The 24,636-nt window shown below is 44.8% G+C and overlaps 1 protein-coding gene across 1 annotated transcript in view; it reads right to left on the bottom strand.

Annotated features, from left to right (window-relative positions):
- LOC109869045 (plexin-D1) overlaps nt 1–24,636 on the bottom strand; it is a 118,190-nt gene that overhangs the window by 29,169 nt on the left and 64,385 nt on the right. Inside the window, exons 15-23 of the mRNA XM_031803458.1 lie at nt 20,021–20,160; nt 19,554–19,733; nt 18,897–18,981; nt 18,496–18,762; nt 16,328–16,477; nt 14,242–14,356; nt 13,578–13,685; nt 3,545–3,657; nt 295–399 (exon numbers count right to left, since the gene is read on the bottom strand). Of these exons, the coding sequence (XP_031659318.1) occupies nt 295–399; nt 3,545–3,657; nt 13,578–13,685; nt 14,242–14,356; nt 16,328–16,477; nt 18,496–18,762; nt 18,897–18,981; nt 19,554–19,733; nt 20,021–20,160 (1,263 nt within the window). The remainder of the gene's footprint in view (nt 1–294; nt 400–3,544; nt 3,658–13,577; nt 13,686–14,241; nt 14,357–16,327; nt 16,478–18,495; nt 18,763–18,896; nt 18,982–19,553; nt 19,734–20,020; nt 20,161–24,636) is intronic.

Consider the following 24,636-nt stretch of genomic DNA (forward strand, 5'->3'; position numbering starts at 1 on the left):
GGGCATTAGAATGCAATGCATACACACGTCTGCACAGTTAGACACACACACGCACGCACACACCCACCCATGCACACACACACTCATTAAGGCACGCACGCAAGCACATACACATGGTTGTGCTTTCCTTCTACAGTTACTCCTAATCAACAGCCTCACCGTGGAGACTTAATCATCTTCAGTGTGACCCAGTTGTGAATCAAAGGAACGAGGAAGTAGAGGAATAGAATGGAGGCGCTCCAGGTAGAGGAGAGCAGAATGGATATTGAACACTTCAGGGGGTTAACTCTATACCTGCCAGTCTTGCAGAAGGGGGTGTGTCTCAGGGAGTGCTCGTGGACCGAGGGCGTCGTTCTCATAGACGGGCTGGACCAGACTCCTCTCATAGTCCGAACACATCTGAGGTAAACATACAGAGAGACAGAACCATTACATCGCGAGACGTATTTAGAGACAAACAGAGAAAGGGCCGGACACATCGACCATTGCTCTCAGGGTCAGAGCCAACAGAGTCAAATAATTAAATGAGCTGTCCCACGCACACATACACAGACTCAGCAAGGTGAGTGTGTGCATGTGTGTGTTTCAGTGTGTGTCAATGGGATAGAGGGTTGAGACTGTGGTTTGCCCTTGTCTTGTGGCAGTTGATTGAACAGTATTGTGTTGATGTATGTTTTTGGTCTCTGTAAACCTGTGGAGACAGTAACCTACTGAGGTAACGACGCAAGTGTTTATCCTGCATCAGTGTATGTGTGAGTGTGTGTGTGTGTGTTTGTGTGTGTGTGTGACTAGTGAAGTAACAACATAAGTTACTATGTTCCATCATAGCAGCTTTTCAACAGTATACCAGCTCTTTCCTTCACATCTAAAAAACACACTGTCCACCTCGACAAACTTATGCAGTTCTATCTGTGAACGTGTGTGTGTGCATACAATAGACTGTGTGGGTGTTTGCAAGAGTCTGTGCTGATACTGTATGTGCATTGCTGTGTTTGAATACGGATGGTTGTACTAAAGAATGTGCATGCGAACGAAAGTGTGTGGGTGGGTTCACAAGTGTGTGCCAGTGTGTGTGTAGCTCTGTGTAGGGTATGTTTTTTTGTGCGAGTGCCCAGCATTGTTCCTTGTCCTTGAAACTTCCAACTAGCTCTCACACTCTCACATCAGAATTAGACATTCATCCATGTTTCTCGAAAGTCCAATTTCTAAGTCGTTGCAAACGTCAAATTACACATTTCGAAGAGTTTAAGGTTAGGTTTAGCCATTAGCTCCTCCAAATGTTTAAGTTAAGGCATCAATGCTGAATGCTTAAGGTAAGGGTTAAAGTTGGATTTGAACTTGATTTGAACTTGCAACCTTTGGAATCAGAGGCAGGTGCTTATGCTCATCCGCCATCGCCACCCACAACACCCTAGCAAAACCTAAATCCACTTGAAGGTAACAGTGCTCACTGTTGCCCCTAGTGGCTGGTCTCCACTTCAACTCCCAACGTCCTCAGACATGGATGAACGCCGAATACGGACTTGTATCACGGGTGACCTGGCTGGAAACGTCATGCTTGTGGCTGGAAACGTCATGCTTGTGGTTGGAAACGTCATGCTTGTGGCTGGAAACGTCATGCTTGTGGTTTGAAACATCATGCTTGTGGCTGGAAATGTCATGCTTGTGGTTGGAAACGTCATTCTTGTGGCTGGAAACTTCATGCTTGTGGCTGGAAACGTCATGCTTGTGGCTGGAAACGTCATGCTTGTGGCTGGAAACGTCATGCTTGTGGCTGGAAACGTCATGCTTGTGGCTGGAAACGTCATGCTTGTGGCTGGAAACGTCATGCTTGTGGCTGGAAACGTCATGCTTGTGGCTGGAAACGTCATGCTTGTGGCTGGAAACGTCATGCTTGTGGCTGGAAACGTCATGCTTGTGGTTTGAAACGTCATGCTTGTGGCTGGAAACGTCATGCTTGTGGCTGGAAACGTCATGCTTGTGGCTGGAAACGTCATGCTTGTGGTTGGAAACGTCATGCTTGTGGCTGGAAACGTCATGCTTGTGGCTGGAAACGTCATGCTTGTGGTTTGAAACGTCATGCTTGTGGTTTGAAACGTTATGCTTGTGGTTTGAAACGTCATGCTTGTGGTTTGAAACGTCATGCTTGTGGCTGGAAACGTCATGCTTGTGGCTGGAAACGTCATGCTTGTGGTTTGAAACGTCATGCTTGTGGCTGAAAACGTCATGCTTGTGGCTGGAAACGTCATGCTTGTGGCTGGAAACGTCATGCTTGTGGTTTGAAACGTCATGCTTGTGGTTTGAAACGTCATGCTTGTGGTTTGAAACGTCATGCTTGTGGTTTGAAACGTCATGCTTGTGGTTTGAAACGTCATGCTTGTGGTTGGAAACGTCATGCTTGTGGTTGGAAACGTCATGCTTGTGGTTGGAAACGTCATGCTTGTGGTTTGAAATGTCATGCTTGTGGTTTGAAACGTAATGCTTGTGGTTTGAAACGTCATGCTTGTGGTTGGAAACTTAATGCCCGTTGTTTGATGACAAAACACACTGTTATGTCTGTCTGTATCTCTGTCTGTCTGTGGAAACACACAGAGGCATAGACAGAACATCTACACCTGTCCAACAGGATGGATCAGAGAGGAGAATATTTTGACCTCCAACAAATATATGTTCTTCTTAAGGGACTTAAACCACACCATGGTTGTCAAGTTTTGGGACGGTAATAACTTGGATACATGAAGACCTTTTCAATGTAAACTGTAAAAAAAATATTCTGATGGAAAATCTCTCTCTAATGGTTGTAGTAAGGTGATACCCACCTTGGGGGAAGAAGAGGTGTGTGTGTGTGATTAACTGACTCACCTTGGGGAAGAAGAGGTGTGTGTGTGTGTGATTAACTGACTCACCTTGGGGAAGAAGAGGTGTGTGTGTGTGTGATTAACTGACTCACCTTGGGGGAAGAAGAGGTGTGTGTGTGATTAACTGACTCACCTTGGGAAGAAGAGGTGTGTGTGTGTGTGTGTGTGTGTGTGTGTGTGTGTGTGTGTGTGTGTGTGTGTGTGTGTGTGTGTGTGTGTGTGTGTGTGTGTGTGTGTGTGTGTGTGTGTGTGTGTGTGTGTGTGTGTGTGTGTGTGTGTGATTAACTGACTCACCTTGGGGGAAGAAGAGGTGTGTGTGTGTGTGATTAACTGACTCACCTTGGGGGAAGAAGAGGTGTGTGTGTGTGATTAACTGACTCACCTTGGGGGAAGAAGAGGTGTGTGTGTATGATTAACTGACTCACCTTGGGGGAAGAAGAGGTGTGTGTGTGTGTGATTAACTGACTCACCTTGGGGAAGAAGAGGTGTGTGTGTGTGATTAACTGACTCACCTTGGGGAAAAAGAGGTGTGTGTGTGTGTGTGTGATTAACTGACTCACCTTGGGGAAGAAGAGGTGTGTGTGTGATTAACTGACTCGCCTTGGGGAAAAAGAGGTGTGTGTGTGTGTGTGATTAACTGACTCACCTTGGGGAAGAAGAGGTGTGTGTGTGATTAACTGACTCACCTTGGGGAAGAAGGTGCGTGTGACAAACTGTTTGTACTCCAGGAAGGGGATTCCCTGGCTGCGGTTCAGCTCCTTGGTCAGGTCTGTCATGTCTGTCTGTAGCTCTGCAAAGCCTGGAAGGACACCAGAGGGTCACAGGACATTAAGTTACATACAGTTTAGAACACCTAAGACAACTCTCAGTCTCATCCCAGAACACAGGCCCAAAACCATGTATAAATGGTTTAGAGAGCGCCACTTTCTGCTCCATAGCCGTTGCTAAGTGATAATTAACGTTTCCGTGTTGTGCTGTTTATTTGTGATAGTTTTCTAAAACTGATGTCCAGTGAAAGCAGATATGCATTTTGTTGACACTACAACACAGTAAAGACTTAGATACAGTGCCTTGCAAAAGTATTCATCCCCTTTGGCCTTTTTCTTATTTTGTTGCATTACAACCTGTAATTTAAATGTATTTTTATTTGGATTTCATGTAATGGACATACACCAAATAGCCCAAATTGGTGAAATGAAATTTAAAAAATTAAAAGAAATAAAATTTTGGAAAAGTGTGCATATATATTCACCCCCTTTGTTATGAAGCCCCTAAATAAGATCTGGTGCAACCAATTACCTTCAGAAGTCACATAATTAGTTAAATAAAGTCCACCTGTGGGCAATCTAAGTGTCACATGATCTGTCACATGATCTCAGTATATATACACCTGTTCTGAAAGGCCCCAGAGTCTGCACCACCACAAAGCAAGGGGCACCACCAAGCAAGCGGCACCATGAAGACCAAGGAGCGCTCCAAACAGGTCAGGGACAAATTTGTGGAGAAGTACAGATCAGGGTTGGGTTGTAAAAAAATATCAGAAACTTTGAACATCCCAGGGAGCACCATTAAATCCATTATTAAAAAATGGAAAGAATATCGCACCACAACAAGTCTGCCAAGAGAGGGCCGCCCACCAAAACTCATGGACCAGACAAGGAGGGCATTAATCAGAGAGGCAACAAAGAGACCAAAGATAACCCTGAAGGAGCTGCAAAGCTCCACAGTGGAGATTGGAGTATCTGTCCATAGGACCACTTAAAGCTGTACACTCCACAGAGCTGGGCTTTACGGAAGAGTGGCCAGAAAAACAGCCATTGCTTGGGCAGATATTGCTTGGGAAAATATCCCAGTGGCTAGATGTGCCAAGCTTATAAAGACATACCCCAAGAGACTTGCAGCTGTAATTGCTGTAAAAGGTGGCTCTATAAAGTATTGACTTTGAGGGGGTGAATAGTTATGCACGCTCAAGTTTTCTGTTTTTTGGTGTTATTTCTTGTTTGTTTCACAATAAAAAAACAAGATTTACATGCTAAAATCGCCACTGATCCTAGAGTAGAATTTTGTACTCACTTGAAAACAATAATGCAATTATTCATTGCATTGTATGTTGTAGGCTAGTCTAGGTAGGATAATTGTATTGTCCCTAAACAAGATCAATAGGGGAGCTTTTTGAGCTCAGTGTTTCGTGTCTTCACTGTTCTTTCTTGCACAATGGATTCTTGTGGATTCATATTGAAAATGTATGCAGATTTGAATGCTTTTATATGTGATATGATTACTAGTTAGCCTATTGCAGATCTGGACAAATGTGACTCGTTTCAGGAAACTAGGCATTTGAACGTAAACTTTTTTTACTGCGGTTTTTTTGGGCAGAAATGCATTCTGGAACATGTGAACTTTCATGTTTCTTAATAACAAACTTGTATGCCAACTGTAGATCAAAATAAAATTGTTAAATTACGAGCCCAGTTGGTTTAACCAGAGAAAAAGCCAGCAACCTTCCCGCTAGCCATGATTGTCTGAGATGCTGAGTGGGTTGGACATGCCAAGAGATGGGTTCGGATTGGTCTGCCATATAGCACGCATCTGTCTATTTGAACTGGTCAGTATGTGTAGGTAATCCTGTCTAACGCAGATTTAAAATTATATATTATAAATTATATTTATATATATATCGCGTAGTAGAACTGCATAAGTGTTGCTCTCCACTTTCTGGAGGACCGAGTTTTGAAATCAGTTTAATTAGAGTATGATAGCTAAGGTGACAGGGAGTAGCATCCATCCATGATGTATACGGGTAAGAAAGTCCAGCTAGCTACATTTTCAGATATTACACGTTTCTAATTTTGACAGAAAGTTGTTTCCATTTCAAGTTAAAGTGTATTGTTAGCCAGCTAGCTAATGTTAGCTGGCTGGCTCGCTAGCTAACATTACATGTATGATCTTATTATTCATATCTCAGTGCCATTTGCTTTGCTAGCTAACATTGAACATTGAGCTAACATTGAACCTGGTTGGTTAGCTACCTGCAGATTCATGTTGGGATTATTGTTCATTGTTTACCTAGCTTGCAAAAGACTCCACTATGCAAGTAACCATTTCAATAGAATGTCACTGCGACAACTGTTGATAGACGTAGCTGGTAAATGGCTATCTACTCTGATTTCAGAGCCCTCTAGTTTAAGTCTGCCAGAGCGCAGAATAACGAATGCTCAACATCTGTTGAATATGTCCGGTGTCAGTAAACATTGGCAAAAAAGCGTAAATTGTTGCCAGCAGCACAGTTGCAGTCCCTCTGGATAACATAAAAATTGCCGAACCAGCTCTGCTGGGGCAAGTAAAATAGTCAGTGAGCTGTTCTCTCATTTGTGTCTGGAAGTAGCTAGCAAGCTAGCCAAAGTTAACCAGTTAGCTTGGGTTCTTGACTGCTGTTGTTAGGACAGAATGCTCGGGTCAACCCTTAAAGAGATCGGTGGGGCTAAGGCTTAAGAGGGTGTAAATGATGCTGAATGGGTGCAGACAAAGAAGATCTCTCCAGTAGGTACCAAAACATTTAAAGGTAATTTTCTCAAAAGTCAGGTTACAAGTTTATCAACTTTCAAAGCAGAATTACTTTTCCATTGTGCCTCAAATGCAGTGTATGATGTACCATTTTGTAACTCTTACATTTGTCCAATGTAAAAAACACAATTTCAAATGACTGAATCAAGGCGGCCGGTCACCAATGACCCACCTACCACTATTCACTATGAATGGTGTATAGAGGGCAGGATAGACAGTTAGACTGGTAGACTATATTGTACTGTGGTATGGTATAGTAAACGTTAGCATGTGGAAAAGCGTAGTGCATAAGGGAAGTAACAAAACATCTTGATATATAGGGGAGGCGCATGTAAGCAGATGAGGACAATTTGCTAGGATTGTCACAGATACTCCCCATCCGGCGCTTTAGGTCACCAGGCTGCTCATTATTACGCACACCTGTGACCATCGTTACACACACCAGCGCCTCATCAGACTCACCTGGACTTCATCACCTTCCTGATTATCTTCTCTGTATCTGTAACTCCCTTTCGTTCCTTCCCCAGGAGTTCTTGTTTCTGTTCACGTCTGTACGGGCGCAGTGCACGCTGACACGGTCGACAGGTGCAAGGTGTTTCCTCCGACACATTGGTGTGGCTGGCTCCCAGGTTAAGTGAGTAGTGTGTCAAGAAGCAGTGCGGCTTGGCGGGTCGTGTTTCGGAGGATTCACTGCAGCGATGGGACAAGATTAACTACCAATTGGATACCACAAAATTGTGGAGAAAAAGAGGTAAAAGTAACGACAAAAAGAAATAAATGTCTGTACGCTACCCGTGTTTCTTGTTTAGTTCTATGTTCATTATTAGTTATTATTAGTTATTAAATACACTCCCTGAACTTGCTTCCCGACTCCCAGCGTTCATGTTACAAGGAAGGAATAAATTATATAGTAAAACCTGCAAAAGAGCGAATGTAAACCAGGGAAAAGACGCACTACCCTCCCCTGTGCCCAAAAAAACACAACCCTCCCCAAAGCAAAAAAACTAGTTAAACAACCCTCCTCTAGTTTGGACCACCCTCCCCAGCAAATTTCGAACTGTCCCTAATCACTCCCACACATACCAAACTCTTCTCATTCATCTAGATGGATGGTCCCTGCAATATGTCAATCTCTCCACTGCCACCTTAGTACATTACATTTACTTTTTAGTTATTTAGCAGACATTCTTATTCAGAGGGACTTATAGTAGCGAGTGCATACATTTTTAAAAACTAGCGTTGCAATTTCCCTCCTTTCCCTCCCTTCTCCCCTCTTCCCTTCTCTCCTCCCTCCTATTCTGCCCTTCCCAAACCCATCCCTCGCCCCTTACACACTTACCCTGGTCTCACCCACACAACTGTCTGTGTCCTCCAACAAACCTCCCCTCCTCCCATACATCTCTCCACAGACACATCCCTGACTCATGGCCATCTTCCTCCCTCCTTTTCCCTCTCCCTCCATTTCTCTTTCTCTATCCATCCCTATTTATCTATGCTCAGACATTCTGTGGCCTTCAGACTGGCCCTCCTTCGTTCCCCCCTCCTCTCCCCTTCTTCTCCCCTCTCCCTCCTCTCCTCCCTCCTCTCCTCACCCCTCTCCCTTCATCTCCCCCTCCTCTCCCCCCTCTCACACTCCCACCGTTTCGCCCCTTCGGGGTATACATTACCGAAGCCATGTGTCACCACCATGTTTGTGTGTAGGTGTGTGTGTGTGTGTGTGTGAGTGAGTGATCAGTACTCAGTCTGTGTGTTTTGTGAGTCACACTTACTAAGCATAAACCTCTCAACTGCTGCCATCACATGTACACACACACACAAAAGCCCTATCTCTAGGTGATGGTCCATGTTTTCTGTCTTCCCTCATGTAGCCTTGGCCAGGTTGGTTTGTTACGGTGACCGTATTATCGCCACACAGGCAGTCACGAGTCATGACTGCAGTCAAATTCCATGTGACCATTTAGTCACGATAACTAGGCTTATTCAAGCTCTGATACTGCTGATGGTCATTAGTAACCTACCAAACATGCTAACTGCCTGGTACTCAGCTCTCTATTGTCCCTCTAATCACTCTGACATCAATGCAAATGTTATCAAAATCTAGTCAAACACTTCATGAGAGCCCATGAGCTTTCAATAGGCTAAGCCGACTATATTTATTTCTCAACTTCCCTAATATGATTCACATCTCTTCGCTTTACAGCAGGAGTATAGCCTACCTGATTGCCATAAAAATTATCCACGGGAAAAGCGTCCTCCATTTGCTATTTATGTATTTCCCCCCCTGCCCCTGTTCCTAGACAGGTGCATGATAATGGTCCATTCTAAATCAAAACTAATTTCACGCACATATTATTTACCATATGTAAAGACAAGATTAAATTAAGAATAGTCTGATGGGTGACAATATTAGCCTCTCCCTTATGAATGATGTATTTTCACTTGTGAACGATGCCCAGCGTGTGCAGAAAGGCAAGAAACAGTGCATCCCCTTTTTTAGCAACTTTTTTAAATCATAGTCATCCACCTCATGTAGCCTAGCCCATAGGCCTGTATGTTGATAAGATGTTGATAAGGTTTGTATCACACCTCATGTAGCCTAGCCCATAGGCCTGTATGTTGATAAGGTTTGTATCACACCTCATGTAGCCTAGCCCATAGGCCTGTATGTTGATAAGGTTTGTATCACACCTCATGTAGCCTAGCCCATAGGCCTGTATGTTGATAAGGTTTGTATCACACCTCATGTAGCCTAGCCCATAGGCCTGTATGTTGATAAGGTTTGTATCACACCTCATGTAGCCTAGCCCATAGGCCTGTATGTTGATAAGGTTTGTATCACACCTCATGTAGCCAGCCCATAGGCCTGTATGTTGATAAGGTTTGTATCACACCTCATGTAGCCTAGCCCATAGGCCTGTATGTTGATAAGGTTTGTATCACACCTCATGTAGCCTAGCCCATAGGCCTGTATGTTGATAAGATGTTGATAAGGTTTGTATCACACCTCATGTAGCCTAGCCCATAGGCCTGTATGTTGATAAGATGTTGATAAGGTTTGTATCACACCTCATGTAGCATAGCCCATAGGCCTGTATGTTGATAAGGTTTGTATCACACCTCATGTAGCCTAGCCCATAGGCCTGTATGTTGATAAGGTTTGTATCACACCTCATGTAGCCTAGCCCATAGGCCTGTATGTTGATAAGGTTTGTATCACACCTCATGTAGCCTAGCCCATAGGCCTATATGTTGATAAGGTTTGTATCACACCTCATGTAGCCTAGCCCATAGGCCTGTATGTTGATAAGGTTTGTATCACACCTCATGTAGCCTAGCCCATAGGCCTGTATGTTGATAAGATGTTGATAAGGTTTGTATCACACCTCATGTAGCCTAGCCCATAGGCCTGTATGTTGATAAGGTTTGTATCACACCTCATGTAGCCTAGCCCATAGGCCTGTATGTTGATAAGGTTTGTATCACACCTTATGTAGCCTAGCCCATACGCCTGTATGTTGATAAGATGTTGATAAGGTTTGTATCACACCTCATGTAGCCTAGCCCATAGGCCTGTATGTTGATAAGGTTTGTATCACACCTCATGTAGCCTAGCCCATAGGCCTGTATGTTGATAAGGTTTGTATCACACCTCATGTAGCCTAGCCCATAGGCCTGTATGTTGATAAGGTTTGTATCACACCTCATGTAGCCTAGCCCATAGGCCTGTATGTTGATAAGGTTTGTATCACACCTCATGTAGCCTAGCCCATAGGCCTGTATGTTGATAAGGTTTGTATCACACCTCATGTAGCCTAGCCCATAGGCCTGTATGTTGATAAGTTTTGTATCACACCTCATGTAGCCTAGCCCATAGGCCTGTATGTTGATAAGGTTTGTATCACACCTCATGTAGCCTAGCCCATAGGCCTGTATGTTGATAAGATGTTGATAAGGTTTGTATCACACCTCATGTAGCCTAGCCCATAGGCCTGTATGTTGATAAGATGTTGATAAGGTTTGTATCACACCTCATGTAGCCTAGCCCATAGGCCTGTATGTTGATAAGGTTTGTATCACACCTCATGTAGCCTAGCCCATAGGCCTGTATGTTGATAAGATGTTGATAAGGTTTGTATCACACCTCATGTAGCCTAGCCCATAGGCCTGTATGTTGATAAGGTTTGTATCACACCTCATGTAGCCTAGCCCATAGGCCTGTATGTTGATAAGGTTTGTATCACACCTCATGTAGCCTAGCCCATAGGCCTGTATGTTGATAAGGTTTGTATCACACCTCATGTAGCCTAGCCCATAGGCCTGTATGTTGATAAGGTTTGTATCACACCTCATGTAGCATAGCCCATAGGCCTGTATGTTGATAAGGTTTGTATCACACCTCATGTAGCCTAGCCCATAGGCCTGTATGTTGATAAGGTTTGTATCACACCTCATGTAGCCTAGCCCATAGGCCTGTATGTTGATAAGGTTTGTATCACACCTCATGTAGCCTAGCCCATAGGCCTGTATGTTGATAAGGTTTGTATCACACCTTATGTAGCCTAGCCCATAGGCCTGTATGTTGATAAGATGTTGATAAGGTTTGTATCACACCTCATGTAGCCTAGCCCATAGGCCTGTATGTTGATAAGGTTTGTATCACACCTCATGTATAAGGTTTGTATCACACCTCATGTAGCATAGCCCATAGGCCTGTATGTTGATAAGGTTTGTATCACACCTCATGTAGCCTAGCCCATAGGCCTGTATGTTGATAAGGTTTGTATCACACCTCATGTAGCCTAGCCCATAGGCCTGTATGTTGATAAGGTTTGTATCACACCTCATGTAGCCTAGCCCATAGGCTTGTATCTTGATAAGGTTTGTATCACAACTAAACTGGGAAAATATCTTCTTAAAATGAAGCAAATGAATCCGCTTAACAACCAATGTAGAGCCTAACTGGCATATATTGCATTCGGAAAGTATTCAGACCCCTTGACTTTTTCCACATTTTGTTACGTTACAGCATTATTCTAAAATTGATTCATTTGTTTTGCTCACTCTTCAATCTATACACAATACCCCATAATGACAAAGCAAAAACAGGTTTTTAGCATTTTTTGCAAATCAAAAATGTAATATGACATTTACATAAGTATTCAGACCCTTTACTCCGAACTTTGTTGAAGCACCTTTGGCCGCGATTACAGCCTTCAGCCTTCTTTGGTATGACGTTACAAGCTTGACACACCTGTATTTGTGGAGTTTATCCCATTGTTCTCTGCAAAACCTCTTAAGCTCTGCCAGGTTGGAAGGGGAGCGTCGCTGCACAGCTATTTTCAGGTCTCTCCAGAGATGTTCGATCGGGTTCAGGCTCTGGATGGGCCACTCAAGGACATTCAGAGACTTGTCCCAAAGCCACTCCTGCGTTGTCTTGGCTGTATGCTTAGGGTCGTTGTCCTGTTGGAAGGTGAACCTTGGCCCCAGTCTGAGGTCCTGTGTAGGTTTTCATCAAGGATCTCTCTGTACCTTGCTCCATTCATCTTTCCCTTGATCCGGACTAGTCTCCCAGTCCCTCCATAAACCTCCTTATGGCATGATGCTGCCACCACCCTGCTTCACCGTAGGGATGCTGCCAGGTTTCCTCCATACGTGACGCTTGGCATTCAAGTCAAAGAGTTCTATCTTGGTTTCATCAGACCAGAGAATCTTGTTTCTCATGGTCTGAGATTCCTTTAGGTGCCTTTTGACAACTTCAAGCGGGATGTCATGTGCCTTTTACTGAGGAGTGGCTTCCGTCTGGCCACTCTACCATAAAGGCCTGATTAGTGGAGTGCCTCAACACAATCCTGTCTCTGAGCTCTACGGATAGATTTTTGCTCTGACATGCACTGTCAACTGTGGGACCAAATATAGACAAGTGTGTGCCTTTCCAAATCATGCCCAATCAATTGAATTTACCACAGGTGGACTCCAATCAAGTTGTAGAAACATCTAAAAACCTGATTTCACTTTGTCATTATGGGGTATTGTGTGTAGATTGATGAGAAAAAATGTTTATTTAATAAATTTTAGAATAAGGCTGTTAACGTAACAAAATGTGGAAAAGGTCAAGGGGCCTGAATACTTTACTCACTGTACATAGGTGGCGTGTGAGTTTCAAGTTTGGGGAAGATCATTTTCACCATAAAAATGCACATTTATAATAAAGCATTACATGAATAATTGCATTCGCAGTCACTTTTGAGAATGGTGTTTTCCTGCTAAATAATTGCATTTTGGAACATTTGAGCTTATAGCCTGCTGAACATTGCTGCGCTTCTAATGCGAAGCTAAACGTTCTGAGCTGTTGCATCAGCCTGATGGGTTTTGAAAGTTGTTTTGATGCTAGTGGTTGTATTAATTTGGGAGCTATCGCATCCCACAACTGTCCCAGACTATGTTTGGAATATTTCTTTCTCGGACAGAATAGGTAGACGTTTGCACAATGGGAGATATTAGATTGACATTCTTAGCAAATATTGTCTGCTAAATGAACTAATGTGTTCTACAGCCATATGGCATAGCCAAATCAGGGCCTAACATAAGGACAACTCAGAGTATGCTATTCTGTTCTTCTGAAATGTAATCTTCTGAGACTACATTTCCTTCATATCATATTTCTTTAGACCTATCTAAAATAAGTCATGGATTTATTGTGAAGGGGTAGGCTATATTACATGGATTTATTAGACTTTTAAAAAAATGTTCCAAAGGTCTGCATCAGGGCTTGTAGGCTGTGTGTGGAAGCCAAGAGATGCTAAATGTGTTTATGTTAATTAACGGTCAATTACCGTGAGACCGGCAGTTATTTACTTGATAATCTCCGGCTGACTAACTTTCATGACTGCCACAGCCCCAGGAACATCAGAGAACATGAGAGAGAATTCAATGGAGCTCTAATAACATGGCTGAGTTTAGGGAGACCTGCTGGTAGCATTACGGATCACACACTCCTGCCTTTTCAACTCAGTACAAGAGCATGTGAGCGTGTGTGTGAGCGTGTGTGTGAGCGTGTGTGTGAGCGTGTGTGTGTGCATGCGTATGAGTGTGTGTGTGTGTGTGCATGTGTGAGTGAGTGAGTGAGTGAGTGTGTGTGTGTGTGTGGTACTGCACCTTTGCGGATCTCATCTCTGATCTGGGACTCCATCTCCTCCATCTGCAGCAGAGTCTTCTGCCAGTAGCGCTCCGCCCTCCGGCTCTTAGTACAGTACACCACTAGAGCTGAGAGAGAAAGAGAGAGAGCGAGAGAGAAAGAGAGAGAGAAAGAGAGAGAGAGAGAGAGAGACAGACAGACAGAGACAGAGAGAGAAAAGGGGAATGATGGAAAGTATGAGGGAGAGAAACAGAGAGAAGACATAAGAGTCATTAAATAGATGTCTTTGAAGCCATATCCTGTTATCACAGGTTGACATGTTGTAATGAATCAGGACATACTCCATTTGTAAAAGCTCCATACATACACAACTTCTGGAAAGAAATGAAAACACACACTTGTCGGAGACACACACACACCCAGACACACATAATAAAAACAGACACACACAGACATACAACCGCATGAGAATTAACACACACACACACACACACACACACACACACACACACACACACACACACACACACACACACACACACACAACAGTGGTGTCTTTGTGCTGTGTAGACAGGGGGAGACCCTGACCCCGGAGATCCTTTTATCTCCCTGACATGGAGCATCCGTCGCCAAGGCAGCCAAGCATCCAACACCCCCGGTGGCGACACAAGGCCAAACACTTACCCACAGTGCACAGCAGCAGCAGCACGCAGCACACCACGATGGACACCACAATGGCCAGCTCACTACCTCCCAGCTGCACCTTGGCTATGATCCTCTCGAAGTTACCCACCCGCACCTAGAGAGGGCAAGGGATGGGCGAGAGGGGGGAAGATGGAGGGATGAGGAGAGAGGAAATAGGGAATTGGGGACAGAACAGTGTTTAGCAGGTCTGTAACATAGACTCTGAGGTCTTTGAAAGAGAGAATAGAAATGCACACAGTCTCACATTGACACATAATCAGACAAATACACAATCAGACAAATACACATTTAGACTAACACACCCACACACACACACACACACACACACACACACACACACACACACACACACACACACACACACACACACACACACACACACACACACACACACACACACACACACACACACACAGGAATGTGTGTGATGGTATGAGTCAACCACATGACCCACATGTGACTGGAGGGTTGACTTCCACTTCTGCTTTCTGGTTGGCCAATATGGACTCTCAGCCTCTGTCCAATATTCATACCCTGTTTTCTAAAACACATCTGCAACTCAGTTCCTTTCACTGACTAACCCAATTTTCTATCTCAACCTTGTTGCCGAAATTCAGTATGTCTACCTCTTGGTCCTACAACCCCATAACCTTCTGTTTCTAGACTGAGGAGGGGAACTAGTGGATTGTCTCTCTCTGGTCTGACTGTTTATTTGTCCAAACCATAAAAACAAAGGAAAAAAAGAGTGGAACTGGTGTGGTGGATAGAAATGTTCCTGTTTCGTTAGGGTACAGAAAGCCCTTACAGCGCCCCATACAGAGGCTCAGCTTCACTTCTGAGCCAAGGGAAATAGAGGTAAAAATAGGTAGCGGTATGCTGCTGAAAAGTCACTGAATAAATCAAAAGGGTTGTTTTAATGCCCCAAAGATAATCATTTGCATACCCTTTAAACTGGGGGGACCTAGCACACAAACAACACAAATATAACTACACACACACACACATTCTCAGGAGAGATGAGGGCTGCCCACCCGTTGGTGTTATGACATCTTGTTTGACCCCTGCCCTCTGTGTTTGTCTGCTAATTGCATGTGTTTATTTATGGACATCCTGAGAGAGAGAGAGAGAGAGAGAGAGAGAGAGAGAGAGAGAGAGAGAGAGAGAGAGAGAGAGAGAGAGAGAGAGAGAGTGTGTTTTCCCTCCCTCCCTCCCTCCCTCCCTCCCTCCCTCCGTGACTCATGCCTCACTGACCATCTGTGAGGGACAGACTAACAGACTGATAGACTGTCTAACTCAGATCAAAGGTAAAATGTTGATGTCTGTTTCTCCCTAATATACCCTCTCAAAACAGACTGAAATGGGAAACGGACGAGAGCGGGGAGGGAGCAAGAGAGAGTGAAAAGAGTGAGAGAGGGAGGAAGAGAAGAGGTGGGACTTTATCAGAGTGAGTTTGGTTGTGGCTTTATTGAGTCCTTCTATTATAAAGAGTTCTGACACAAAACCAAAACATGTGGACAAGGCCACTGTCCCAAGGTCTCTTCTGAAACAGTAGAATTTAAATGAAAACCAAAACACGTGGACAAGGCCACTGTCCCAGGGTCCCTTCTGAAACAGTAGAATTGAAATGAAAACCAAAACACGTGGACAAGGCCACTGTCCCAGGGTCTCTTCTGAAACAGTAGAATTGAAATGAAAACCCAGGTAGTGATGTGTGTGTGTATGTGTGTACATGTGCACGCTTGCATACATGCTTGAGTGCGTGCGTGCGTGCTTGTGTGCCTGTTACCCCCTGCACGTGTGTATATGAGGGTGTGTGATTGAGCTGGACAGACAAGAGATGAACAGATTACAGATGAATAGACATAAACTATTAGAATTCAGCTTTAGGTTTACTGTTACACCCTGACCAAGAGGAGCCTGTCATCCTGCTTGTCTCTCTGCTCTCAGCTGAATCATGGGGACATAGTTAAGTCAGTACATAAAACCAAACTGGACACGGATTCAAAATCATGATAATAAAGTGGTCCTAATTAGTAGCCTTAGAATATGATGTAGTTGTACTCACTGTGACAGGCAGTTCACCCTCACTGGAGCCCAGCGACCCGTTGATGGTACAGTGGAACAGCTGGTTGTTATGGAAGCTGATGTCACAGGGATAGGAGCCAATCATCACTGAGTATTCCTCTGGTGCCAGATCCAGATCGCTCGGTCCTTTCTGTGCCAAACCCAAACAAAAACAGCCACCGGTCAGTCAGAACACAGAACAGAGACACCATGGTCTGGCTCGGATAGGCACAGCTGACACGCACCTACGGGCGCGCGCACACACACACACACACACACAACACACACAGGCCTGTCATTCATCTGTCACACTGAGTATCCCTGTGCCAAACTGTCTCACAACATTTCTCCTCACAAACTGTGTGAAAGTTCATCTTAAAGAATCAAACAGTAGACATGGAGAGAACACTGACAGTCATGACTAACACTGTCCATCACAACACCAGCCTCTCCTTAGTCAGTGTTTTGAGCACTGGTCCCCACACACACACAACAGTGGACTGACACCCGTCCATCACAACACCAGCCTCTCCTTAGTCAGTGTTTTGAGCACTGGTCCCCACACACACACAACAGTGGACTGACACCCGTCCATCACAACACCAGCCTCTCCTTAGTCAGTGTTTTGAGCACTGGTCCCCACACACACACAACAGTGGACTGACACCCGTCCATCACAACATCAGCCTCTCCTTAGTCAGTGTTTTGAGCACTGGTCCCCACACACACACAACAGTGGACTGACACCCGTCCATCACAACACCAGCCTCTCCTTAGTCAGTGTTTTGAGCACTGGTCCCCACACACACACAACAGTGGACTGACACCCGTCCATCACAACACCAGCCTCTCCTTAGTCAGTGTTTTGAGCACTGGTCCCCACACACACACAACAGTGGACTGACACCCGTCCATCACAACACCAGCCTCTCCTTAGTCAGTGTTTTGAGCACTGGTCCCCACACACACACACACACAACAGTGGACTGACATGGCTGAGTGAGGAGAGGAAAGGAGAGGAGCAGAAGAGGAGAGTAGAGGAGAGGTTGTGTGTTTATCCCCAGTGTGTTTCCCCTCTGTGATTACACCCTCAGGACCCTGTACTGTCCTGTCCCCTCTGCAGGATGCCACCCCCTGGGTCTCTGTCAACAAGCATGCACGAACGCACACACGCGCACACACACACACACACACACACACACACACACACACACACGTACACGTACACATGCACGGAACAATGAATACCTAGGGCCAAAACGGGATGAAAGCAAACAAAACCCACCACATTCCAACAGAGGTCATTCACATAGGATCTAACCAAACAACAATCCCCATCAAACAAACCCGTTCAACTCCACCCAACATTCTCTTAACCTGGTCCAGCCCACTCACATACACACACGGTCACACGAGTCAGTGTTCCACAAACTAGGTCCACCCAAAGTGGAATCCACCTTCCCAAAGAAAACAGGAAGCAACATTGAATACCCCCCTCCCCTCTTTCACCCAAGTAGACAAGGCTGAGGCAGCCATTCCTGTAAGGAGGCCCCATCCTGACACGCGCATGCACGCACACACGCACACACGCACGCAGAGGAGAGAAAGAGAGCGACAGGGGCAGAGACGGAGAGAGAGAAGAACTCAGACCAACCGATGTTCAAAGCCCTATTTCTGCTAGTCTTTGCAACTTCGGCTGTCTGTCTCTCCCTTCCGGCACCAAGGCCTGTATAAATGAGCAGCACCAGTATATTTACAGTTTTTACAATTGTTAGCATTACAACCCTCAACCCTCCCTCATATATGAGGCAGTAGTTTATGTGGCAGTTGCATTAGTCAGCTATAATACAGACAGGATCCCACACAAACATGGCTGACTGGGTTCTCTGCTTAGAGGTGGTGTTCTTGTCCTGTACTTCCAACTCTGAGGAACAGCCAAGTCTTAAATAAATACAAGTCATGATTCAGAGCTACACAGTCTTTGATCTGTTTAAAGAGAGTATGAATACAAAGCCATTGAGACATGTCTTTCTACTATTCTCAGAGTACATCCAGATTGACAGGAATGGACAGTTCCTGGAGCAGGTCCACTAATCTCCCTGGTCAATGGGCTTTTTACTTCTCATCCTGCTCCACCCTCTCCCATTGGTGCACTGGGCTGTCACTCACATTGATGATGAGTGTGAGTGGTTCTCCAGGGTGGTGTTTGATCAGCTTCTCTTTGTTGGCGGTGAAGAACTGAGGATCTTCCACATACTCCAACAGGAAGTGACCTCTGTGAGGCTCCTCCTCTTCCTCCTGGTCTGGGCCGTCAAAGGCGGGGCCATCTCCCGTGTAGAGAACTCCATTCAACAAGAACTCTACCGTGGCCTGCTGGGATTGGCTGGAGGCGAGGGAGGAGCATGTGATCATGGAGGTAGACTGCACTTTACAGGCCTGAGGAAAGACAATGAGGATGAGAAAGAGGAGTCCATTCTATTAATTCACTTCTGTTTTTCAGCTTCTTCTAAGATGTGAGATACTTCAGGAGATAATCTATTCTACCAGAGAGGTTCCCTGTTATGACTCACATCCTGTCCGATGCCCAGCACCTCCATACTGACGCTCTGCACCAGGTCAAAACCTTGCCCCGTCACTGTGATGGTCCGACCGCCACTGGTACACACAACAACTTATGGTCAGGGCACACACAACTACACGCAAACACATACGGTCAGAAATAGGGAACACATACAGCCACTCTGGTTAGAGACAGAGAGCACACACAACCACACAGTCAGTGTCAGCACACATGCCAATCAGACCCATTGTGCTCTCTCTCAGAGGTCTGTCTCACACATGAGGTGTCATTTAAAACCAACACACACACAGAAACAGGCCTGGAGAAGCCACAGATCATCAGGAAGACATTAACTCAGTATGTCATCTCTGTGGTCGGATTCCAGAGAAACCCTCCAAGAGAGATTGTGTGGTGTAATGGAACTACAAGAGGTGTATAATTAATGCAATAATATTTTCTGCATGATTTCATACTCTCATTTGTCAATATAACACTGTTGTTTATCTATGAAACACTGGATAAATGGAAACTATGGAATGTTAGAGTTACCAATGGAACAATGCAGAATGCTGACTGTTCTCTCTGTGTGTGTCTGTGTGTGTCTGTTTGTGTGTGTGTGTGCGTCTGTGTGTGTATATGTATGTACTGTATGTGTGTGTGTGAGAACCTGAGGTAGCTCTTCCTGGGTTTGATGTAGCTGATGGTGGGGTTTTTCTCATAGATGTACTGGGTGAGAAGCTCAGCGCTCTGACAGGGAATATCCTCAAACTCCACACACACCGACACCGCCTCAGTGTGTGTGTGCAGGGCCGCAGGTATGGTGCACTCAATGGTGTCTTTGGTTAGCCTGGAGCACACACACACACACACACACAGAATAATACCACACAATCAGCATAATAAAACCACACACCAAGACAGTTTCCATAACAAATACAGGCAAGAACCAAAACACAGCCTCTGAACAGACAACAAATGCAGCAGCTAAAGAAATAACAATACCTCACGCACGATATAACCAAACAACTCAACAGGACTGTCTCCTTTAGAGTAACACAAAGCCTACAGATTCAGCACAGCAACATACAAGTCCAACAGTGAAGACGATTTAATAATTCACACAGTAAGACTCACGTGAGTATGGTGCAGTCCTGGGTGCCGTTGACCTTGACTCTGACCTGAGAGCCAGTGTCCAGGTACTCCCCCCTGAGGGTCACCCTGGTTCCCCCTGAACGAGAGCCTTTCCTAGGCTCCATAGACAGCAGCTTGGGGACCTGGGGTGGAGGTGGGACATATTAATGTGCCATGTTGTTACTACGTATTTTTTTCAATTGCTAACATGCATTGGTCAAATCTGAAGTTAGATTGTCAAAACTCTTCACACAGTCAGCGAAACAGTATGTGAAACAGTATGAACAGTATGAAACAGTATGTCAGCGAAGTGTATGTGGACCAAACTGTGAATCATTTTTCATTGCTTTCACACAAAATGCTTTCAATGACCACATTCTCTGAAATCCATGAACTCTTTTCTCATTCATACTCCACCACCTGCAAAACTATATATTTGCAGCACGTTTTCAAATGCTGACACACTGTTTCCAAAACTATTAAAAACACATTCAAAACAGAATGATGGCAAATGTTGTGCATTTCTGCAGTAACCAGATTGAAACATATAGAAAATCTCAGCAGAAAATGTAATTATTCCAAACACAGCTGATTGCAATTTCAACTGAAAGCCTACCCAAGTGTCCTGTTTTTAGTCTCGTTACCAAACAGACATAAGAGGACGGCTTCGGAATGATTTAGTTTGGAAACATAGATCAAGGAAGACAGGTTGGTGGGGAAAGAAGAGTGGCAGGGAGCGAGAGGGAGAATGCGTGGAGGGCAAAGGAGAGGAAGACCAAGAGCGGTGGTCTCTGATGAGATAAGGGCCACAATTATTGACCATGTTATAAACCATGTTCTCTCTTTGAGAGAGGCTGGTTTAAGGGTGCAACCAAATCTGCAGCGTTCAACAGTTGTATCAATAGTACAGTTTTCCAACAGGTGAGATGTGCATCCTTCAATGATAATTGAACTACTTACTGCAGTACAATACAGTATGTTCACATTTTTACAAAATTTTTAAATATATTGATTGTTTGTTTTTCAGTAGGAACCAAAGGTTGCCTCCCTCAGGAGGGAGAGGCAGAATAGTATCAGATGCGAAGGAAATTGCCATTGTCGACGTGGTAATTGGCAACAATACAATAAAACTGAGGGAAATTCAGGACAGAGTGCTGGCAGACAATATCACTTTTGGGAATGTGAATACAGTCAGCACAACGATAATTGTCAGAGTCCTAGAGAAACTAAGGATGAAGCAGTTATACACTGTACCCTTTGAGAGAAACGGTGAACGTGTGAAACAACTCTGGTATTAATATGTCCAGGTAAGATGTCTGTTCAATAACCCAACAGGGTACATACACAGCTATGCATTATGTAAAGTACTGTAAAACTGTGGATTTGTTGTATTTCAGAGAGTAATGGAGATGGAAGCCAGGCAAACTGCACATACATTCATCTTTGTGGATGAAGCTGGATTCAACCTGGCAGAAACACGCCGCAGACATGTGTTTGGACAGAGAGCAACCATGGATGTCCCAGGGCAGAGAGGAGCTAACATCACAATGTGTGCAGAACTGTCCAATGATGGTTTGCTGTTACACAAACCACTCATTGGCCCCTACAATACAGAGAGGCTCATTTATTTTCTGGATGAGCTGCATAATCGACTTGTGCCAGCGGAGGAGAGAGGGGCAAGAAACTCCCCTACCGTCGTTGTTGTGTGGGATAATGTGGCATTCCACCACTTTGCTGCACTACCTTCGTTGTTGTGTGGGATAATGTGGCATTCCACCACTTTGCTGCACTACCGTCGTTGTTGTGTGGGATAATGTGGCATTCCACCACTTTGCTGCACTACCGTCGTTGTTGTGTGGGATAATGTGGCATTCCACCACTTTGCTGCACTACCGTCGTTGTTGTGTGGGATAATGTGGCATTCCACCACTTTGCTGCACTACCTTCGTTGTTGTGTGGGATAATGTGGCATTCCACCACTTTGCTGCACTACCGTCGTTGTTGTGTGGGATAATGTGGCATTCCACCACTTTGCTGCACTACCGTCGTTGTTGTGTGGGATAATGTGGCATTCCACCACTTTGCTGCACTACCGTCGTTGTTGTGTGGGATAATGTGGCATTCCACCACTCTGCTGCACTACCGTCGTTGTTGTGTGGGATAATGTGGCATTCCACCACTCTGCTGCACTACCGTCGTTGTTGTGTGGGATAATGTGGCATTCCACCACTCTGCTGCACTACCGTCGTTGTTGTGTGGGATAATGTGGCATTCCACCACTTTGCTGCACTACCGTCGTTGTTGTGTGGGATAATGTGGCATTCCACCACTTTGCTGCACTACCTTCGTTGTTGTGTGGGATAATGTGGCATTCCACCACTTTGCTGCACTACCTTCGTTGTTGTGTGGGATAATGTGGCATTCCACCACTTTGCTGCACTACCGTCGTTGTTGTGTGGGATAATGTGGCATTCCACCACTTTGCTGCACTACCTTCGTTGTTGTGTGGGATAATGTGGCATTCCACCACTTTGCTGCACGTCCCAGGATGTCAGTACTATTCCTGCCTCCATACTCCCCCTTTCTAAACCCCATAGAGGAGTTTTTCTCTGCGTGGAGGTGGAAGGTGACCATCATCCACATGACCAGATGTCCTTAACTGGATGCGGGTGTAGATACACTTCTCCTGAAGACTGCCAGGGTGTAGATACACTTCTCCTGAAGACTGCCAGGGTGTAGATACACTTCTCCTGAAAACTGCCAGGGTGTAGATACACTTCTCCTGAAGACTGCCAAGGTGTAGCTACACTTCTCCTGAAGACTGCCAGGGTGTAGATACACTTCTCCTGAAGACTGCCAGGGTGTAGATACACTTCTCCTGAAGACTGCCAGGGTGTAGATACACTTCTCCTGAAGACTGCCAGGGTGTAGATACACTTCTCCTGAAAACTGCCAGGGTGTAGATACACTTCTCCTGAAGACTGCCAAGGTGTAGCTACACTTCTCCTGAAGACTGCCAGGGTGTAGATACACTTCTCCTGAAGACTGCCAGGGTGTAGATACACTTCTCCTGATGACTGCCAGGGTGTGGAGACACTTCTCTTGAAGACTGCCAGGTTGTAGATACACTTCTCCTGAAGACTGCCAGGGTGTGGAGACACTTCTCCTGAAGACTGCCAGGGTGTGGAGACACTTCTCCTGAAGACTGCCAGGGTGTGGAGACACTTCTCCTGAAGACTGCCAGGGTGTAGATACACTTCTCCTGAAGACTGCCAGGGTGTAGCTACACTTCTCCTGAAGACTGCCAGGGTGTAGATACACTTCTCCTGAAGACTGCCAGGGTGTAGAGACACTTCTCCTGAAGACTGACAGGGTGTGAAGACACTTCTCCTGAAGAATGACAGGGTGTGGAGACACTTCTCCTGAAGACTGCCAGGGTGTAGAGACACTTCTCCTGAAGACTGCAGGGTGTGGAGACACTTCTCCTGAAGACTGCCAGGGTGTCGAGACACTTCTCCCGAAGAATGCCAGGGTGTAGAGACACTTCTCCTGAAGTCTGCCAGGGTGTAGAGACACTTCTCCTGAAGTCTGCCAGGGTGTAGAGACACTTCTCCTGAAGACTGCCAGGGTGTGGAGACACTTCTCCTGAAGACTGCCAGGGCGTGGAGACACTTCTCCTGGGTGTGTGGAGACACTAGAACCCCCACAGTACTGTATAGTATGAGTGATTATACAATACATGTTGATGAGAACTAGAACCCACACAGTACTGTACAGTATGAGTGATTATAAAATACATGTTGATGAGAACTAGAACCCCCACAGTACTGTATAGTATGAGTGATTATACAATACATGTTGATGAGAACTAGAACCCCCACAGTACTGTACAGTATGAGTGATTATACAATACATGTTGATGAGAACTAGAACCCCCACAGTACTGTATAGTATGAGTGATTATACAATACATGTTGATATTTTATTTTGTAATTATTGCAGCCCTGGAATTTCATGAATTTGTTTAAACTTATTTTCACAAGTAAATTACTATATGCAAAGCTATAGAAAAAATAAAGGCTATTGAAGCAAATTGCTGCATTTGTGATTCATTCTTGTTACATACAGTTGAAGTCGGAACTTTACATACACTTAGGTTGGAGTCATTAAAACTTGTTTTTCAACCACTCCACAAATTACTTGCTAACAAACTATAGTTTTGGCAAGTTGGTTAGGACAACTACTATGTGCATGACACAATTTTTCCAACAATTGTTTACAGACAGATTATTTCACTTATAATTCACTGTATCACAATTTCAGTGGATCAGAAGTTTACATACACTAAGTTGACTGTGGCTTTTAAACAGCTTGGAAAATTCAAGAAAATGATGTCATGGCTTTAGAAGCTTCTGATAGGCTATTTGAGGTGAATTGGAGGTGTACCTGTGGATGTATTTCAAGGCCTACCTTCAAACTCACTGCCTCTTTGCTTGACATCATGGGAAAATCAAAATAAATCAGCCAAGATTTGTGGTAGACCACAAGTCTGGTTCATCCTTGGGAGCAATTTCCAAACGCCTGAAGATACCATGTTCATCTGTACAAACAATAGTACG

Source organism: Oncorhynchus kisutch, linkage group LG24 (genome assembly GCF_002021735.2).
Source record: "Oncorhynchus kisutch isolate 150728-3 linkage group LG24, Okis_V2, whole genome shotgun sequence".
NCBI classification, from domain to species: domain Eukaryota; kingdom Metazoa; phylum Chordata; class Actinopteri; order Salmoniformes; family Salmonidae; genus Oncorhynchus; species Oncorhynchus kisutch.